Genomic DNA, 6,000 nt, shown 5'->3' with positions numbered 1-6,000 from the left:
TTTACAAAGTCAGAATGTTCAGTTTTAATATAAAATAATTTTGTGATTTTATTTTCCATAAAAAAACAGCTGAATTAACCCCCTTTAAGGGTGGTGAGTCCATATGTTTTGCATATTATTTTATAAATATACCCTTAAATCTTGAATCAGTGTTTTTACTTTCAAACTCTTTAAAATGAAGTACTTCATAAGGTGATTGTAAGCTAATTGCACCTCTTAAATGCAGGAAATTAGCCATTCCTCTTGAATAATTCAGGTCAGGCTTTGATTTGCTTTGGCTGACCTATCATAACCTTCACTGGTGTTTCGAGTCAGTCTGGATGAGCACTGCTGTGCTGTACGCCCCTCCTGATGGGTCAGCTGTGAAAAGGCTTGGCTTTGTCCTTTTTGTGTGTAATGGGAAGGTTTAATTCAGCTGCTGCATGGAAAACACTTTGTACCGTGGCTCCCTCCAGTGGCTGCTGTAATGAAACAGACAGGAAGTGAGATTCACACCTTAAACTCTCCTGTTCAGCTGAGTGGGGGGACTGAAAGTCTGCAGCCAGACATGTTTGAGGAGAGAAGTTCGCACAGGAAGCAGCTGCACACTCACCACAGTTGGCTGCTCTATGACTGCTTGGGTGTGAGTGTTTATGCATCTGACCATGAAATTATTACAGTAAAATTCAGCCTCATGGGACTAACAGATGATCAGTAGGTGGTGGACTCAAGTTGCAAATTATTACAGAAAAACATGAAAAAACAGGGCAATGAAGTAGCCAAAGGCAGGGAGTGACCTTTGGACCAGGCTTCCATAAAAAGCTTAGCTCACTTTTGGTAATTTAAAGCCTCCAAACCTGCACAAATGTAGTCCTTCTTCCTGGTTTTAATTGGAGGAATGCTTCTAAAAACACTTTCCAGATAGTTTCTAGACAAAAATCCCCAGTAAAAAGGGATTTACATGAGAGAGGAGGTAAGAGGAAGACGACAAGCAAAAGCAGTGGGTGTTGACTGTGAAGGGGAGGTGAGAGAAAATGAAGGGGGAGTCAGAAAGAATGAGTGAAGTTGAACATTCCTTAGTTTGAGGGAAGGGGGCATCTGGAAAATTTTAAAAGCAGAGGGGAGGGGAGAAGGGAGAAGGGGAGGAGGCTGGATGAGCACACACAGGATATGAGAGGGGTTGTATGTCTGTTAGAATCAATACTATTTAAAGCTGTGTGCCTCTACTTTAAATTATTACATTTATTGCTCCAAAAAGAGAAGCAGCACTGAGATGAGCAGCAGACTGAGCGAGTGTAAACACATCAGACAGCAGGCAGAGTCACAAGGTGAAAAGAGAGAGCAGGGGAAGTCTGACCAAAGAGCTCGGCCTCTTCCTGCCTGACGATCAGCTCAGGAAGTTGAGGCAGAAACGGAGGGGAGGGCTGACACAGACAAACACATTTTCCCTTTGCCTTGTAGTTTTTCCTTATTCAGTCCTGCTGCGATCAACAGGAGGAAGAAAAAGGGGGGCAGAGAGAAGGCGGGGTTTTGGATGGAGCTGAGAGAGACAGAGCAGTCAAACTCTCAGTCTGTGGATATATGATGGAGGCCAGCGTCGTTTCCCAGGACACAGGGTGAGTTTGCGAGGGGGTCTGTGGAAATGCAAAGAGGGGAATATATTCCTGCCAGGGTAGGGGGTGGTTTGAAGGCCGTGGAAGGGAAGGGAAGGAAGGGAGAGCAGGGGCTTAAAAGTCAGACTGCCAGAGCAGGAAAAACAGATGTGATGAGTCACTGACTAATTTTTAGGTCAATGGCTTCTAACAGGTTCAGGAGTTTGAGAATTTTGTGTTGTTTCACCACATTAGAGTTGTTAAATGTGAGCTAAAAGAGAAAAAACTGTAAACTGTTTCCAGAAATGTTTACATTTGGAGTTTTTCCAACTTGTATGGAAGATTCCAAGTGGTTGAAAGTTGCTGCTAAGCAGCTGGAAAAAAAACCAGACTGGTGAAGGCAAGTGGGGGGTTGAAAACACAAACTTTGGACTGAATTACTTTTTAACTGAAGAGAGACTAACAGGGATCTGTTGCCAAATATTAACACTTTGCTGAACTTTAAAATAAACCATTTTATATATATTTATGAGCATTGCTGGTCCTGCTGTGTGGAAAAAGGGTCCTGTTACTGCCATAAAACCTCCACAGAGAAGGAAAACCGGTCAGAAGGAAAAGAAAAAATTAAGGAATTTGCCAAATTTGCTAATTCTGAGTGACCTTGGGTCTGTTTTTTGTATAGTTTTGTGTGTTTTGCACAGGTGGCAGAGTAATCACTGCAACACTATTAACAGAATTTTCTCCATTGTTATCTATTCTGTTGACTTAGTGGATGATGTTCAGCAAAGTTGGTTTATTAGGCCGCAAAATGGCCGCTTTTAAGTCTGTGTGAGCAGCTTACAAATAGATTTATTTCACTCTGGTGGCTTCTTTGGGGCTTGTTTGTTTGTTTGCAGATGGTTGCTGGATAGTGTTGATGTTTGAGATGGTTGCTGTCCCCAACTTCACCACTAGGTGTCAGTAGTTTTTGGAACGTGTTCTATTAAGTAGCCAACTTTAAATTTGAAAAATATTTAGATTTAGTTAATTTTATTTGAAGAACATTTGTCTGACCGTGGTGCACCTTCATTACAGAAATCATTTTAGGGCAAGCAGAATAAACCTCAGATGAAAGATTCGTGGATAACCTGCAAATGAAAATGTGACTGTACTTTTCTCTCTCTCATAAAAATGCTCTTTGAGTAAAAATGTTTCTTAACAGCAAAAGTAAACAGGACAGGTACAACTGCAGTTTGTAAAAAAATTGGAACTATGTGTAAAATATAAATCAAAACAGAATGCAATGATTTCCAAAGCTCATCAATCCTTATTTTGTTACCACCTTAAGTAAGTGCCCCCCCCCCCCCCCCCCCCCCCCCCCAACGACTAATTCAGCATCCATCTTCATCCTGTCTCTTCTCTGGGATCTCTCCAGTCAGTAAAAGTCAGACTGATGCTGACTCTTGTTTTATCTCTTGCTCTGCCACTTCTCTCTCTTCCCCCGACAATGTCCTCTTGGGTTTGGGTGTTAGTGCATGTTCAAAGCGGCCGGTATGTTGCTAGTGTGTAACAAACACAGTGGCGTAAAGTGAAACTCAGCGTCCCAGAAGTAAAAGTGATGAAGGGTTTCTCAGCTTCGGGAGGCTGCAGGGCAACAATGGCTCCAGAAATGTACATAATAAAAGTCACCATCAAAACAAGTTACGAACAGAGTTTTAAGATGAAAAATGGTTTTTCTTCCTGTGTGATGTAAAGTAAATACTAGCCTCCAACTTTTAGACATTTTCAGGAAAAACTGAGTCAAACACAGTATGTGTCATGTGTCATGGGACCTGTACAGTGTTTTCCTGTCAGGCAAAATTTTTAACTTCAGCTGCAGCTCAGTTAGCTGACACAACAAAATTTCTGATCTTTTCCCGTGATTCAGTGTGTCGTGTTTGGCATAAAAACTTCTTTTAGTCATCATGTGATGCTGTTAAGCCAAGCCCGAGACACTAAGAGGCTCTAACAGGAATTAAATATTAAAGTATGTGGTTGGTCAATATAAACATTAAAAGTAGTGGGATGACTCATCCAGCACAGTTATTTCCAGGTTAATATCGAAATCACTCTTCCTCTGTGTTTGCACCTCCTCTCATTTCTCTGTTAGCTCATCATTGATCACTCCCACTTCCAGTGGAGGAGGTGAGAAAGAAAAAGGAGGAGAAAGGATTTGGGACAAAAGGCATTGGTAGTTGTTTCAGAGCATCAAATGACTTCTGATTGGGGTGCATCATCAATCTGATCTACTGTTATAAACTGCTGCTGTTTTTCCAAGTTTGAACAAACCCTGCCTCGATGAGCCACATTTTTTTACAAAACAAACTCCTTCTGGTCATTTTAAGAGTGGAGATGTTCTTCAAAAATCAATCAGAGATTCATTTCTGGATCAGAAAGGTGAGACAAGTGAGTGCATCTTGTTTTCCACCAGACTGAAGCATTCCAGTCGTTCTCCGTGCATTCTTTTAGCCTGTCTGGGTTTCTTTGTCATCCATCTCACACACAGAAAACGTACATTTCTATCATTCAATACTTAAACTAAACTTCTTTTTAACATTTTCAAAACAAACTTTTGGTATGAGGCCGTCCCTGTTCACAGCATCTGGAGTGGATGCACAAATGTTTCACGAATGACGCAATGATCAGCATAATCATCTGCATGGCAAGCTAACACAAAAGTTCTGTGAGGCCGCACGTTTTCATTTTCATCTTAGCAAACTGACTCTGACACAGACAGAAACTAGTTTCTGTATATTTACATGTTGTTTCTTATATAAACCTGCAGGTTTGTTGGATTTTAAGGTAACTCACTGGGTTAACTCTGTTTGCTCTGCAGAAAGCAGACGTTCAGTTGACAAAAATGCTATTTTGCATAATTTTCATGATGTATTATACAATCAGCTGGAGTAAAAATATCTGGAAACACAAAACCAAGTAAGAACCAGTATGGCTTGTTTGGAAGGGCTGCAGGAGAAAGTCTCTTCTCTCTATAAAGAACATGGCTGCAGGGCTTAGGTTGGCACAGCAGCATCTTAACAAACTACAAGACTTCTGGAACAACGTCCTTTAGACACACCAGACCAAAGTGAAAATGTTTAGTCAGAATGTACAAAAAAAAAACAAACAAACAAAAAAAACATGCAAGCACAAACACCTCAATCTAACTGTGAAGATGGTGGTGGAGGGATGATGAACTCTGGATATCAAAGTATTCTCGAGTCAGATGTGAGTCTGACAGCTAAATCGTGGCTCATAAAGCAGGACAGGGATCCAAACACAGCAGCAGATCTACAACAGAATGACTGAAAAAGAACAGAATCAAGGCGCAGACATGATCCAGTCAAAGTCTGACCTCTACCTGGTTGAAATGCTTGGTTTGGACCCTCAGAGAGCTGCAGAAACCAATGCTGCAAACCTGTATGACCTGAAGCAATGTTGGAAAGAAGAGTGGAGCAAAATTCTTCTACGATGACGTGACAGAAAACCATTACTGCAGCATAGTGCTGCTACAGGAGCTTCTACAAGCTGCTGGCGTGTGGGAAGGAACGAATGACCAAGTGTGATATATCATGTGTTGTTCATGTGAGATTTTATTTATCTCATTTTAAAACCATAAGTCTGCTTGACTGAAGCTACTGGGGCTTAAAAAAGGGGCACTTCAGTGACCTGATGAGCCCTGTGAGAAACTACATTAAAGCTTACTGGTTTAGTCAGATTTTCTTAGTAAAAGCTGTATTGTTCACATATTAAGTCAGTTAGCATCATGACGCTGTGGTATCTGATAAACTGCTGCTAGCAGCTAACATGAAATGTCTAAAGTTAAAACAACCTTCGACCTTGTTTCAGATCTTCTGGCTTGATTCAGACAAAACCATGAGACCACCGCAACTAAGTCATCTGCCATCTGATGGAAATGTTGTGTTTGATGGTCTATTTTGTTAGTTTGAGAGCTGCAACATGCTTCAAAACTGGATCTTTACCACCCAGAATTTTAACTTGTGCCAGTGCTTACCTCACTCAAAGGAAAGACCCTTTTGTTTTATTTCCATATCTTAACCACACTGCTCTCTCTTCCTTCCTCGAGTGAAACTGGCAGTAAAATGAGAGATTTCAGCATTTTTAAAGTTTAATGCAAGCCCCGTTGTGCAGCAAGGATCTAGTAAAGTGTAAAATGACACCATGTGATTTTATGTAAAGTGTACATTGAATCGTTGTGAACTGGAGGCTGCAGCTGCAGCTCCTTCTCTGTGTTTTCTGCGGCGTCTTCGCTGCAGTCATGAGACAGCTGGAGGACACATCATGCAAACAAAGCTTCTGCTGACACAAATGAGCACATGGAAAAAGCCAAATGAGACTGTTGGAGAGTCGTTTTAAGCTCTGAGAAGCATCTCACCAGCTCAGCTTTAAGCTT

The 6,000-nt window shown here is 41.2% G+C and overlaps 1 protein-coding gene across 2 annotated transcripts in view; it reads left to right on the top strand.

Moving 5' to 3' along the window:
• The window catches only part of rin3 (Ras and Rab interactor 3), a 44,984-nt gene that overhangs the window by 9,428 nt on the left and 29,556 nt on the right, over positions 1-6,000 (top strand). Inside the window, exon 1 of one of the 2 annotated variants that reach the window (XM_041971949.1) lies at positions 1,230-1,595. The exons of the other annotated variant lie outside the window; for it this stretch is intronic. Coding sequence (XP_041827883.1) covers positions 1,561-1,595 — 35 coding nt within the window. The 5' untranslated portion in view covers positions 1,230-1,560. Of the gene's footprint in view, positions 1-1,229; positions 1,596-6,000 lie in introns of those variants that run through there. 2 annotated transcript variants of the gene reach the window in all.

Source organism: Melanotaenia boesemani, chromosome 20 (genome assembly GCF_017639745.1).
Source record: "Melanotaenia boesemani isolate fMelBoe1 chromosome 20, fMelBoe1.pri, whole genome shotgun sequence".
In the NCBI taxonomy this organism is placed as follows: domain Eukaryota; kingdom Metazoa; phylum Chordata; class Actinopteri; order Atheriniformes; family Melanotaeniidae; genus Melanotaenia; species Melanotaenia boesemani.
The sequence above is the reverse complement of the archived record's forward strand: the minus strand, read 5'-3'. Positions and strand labels throughout refer to the sequence as shown.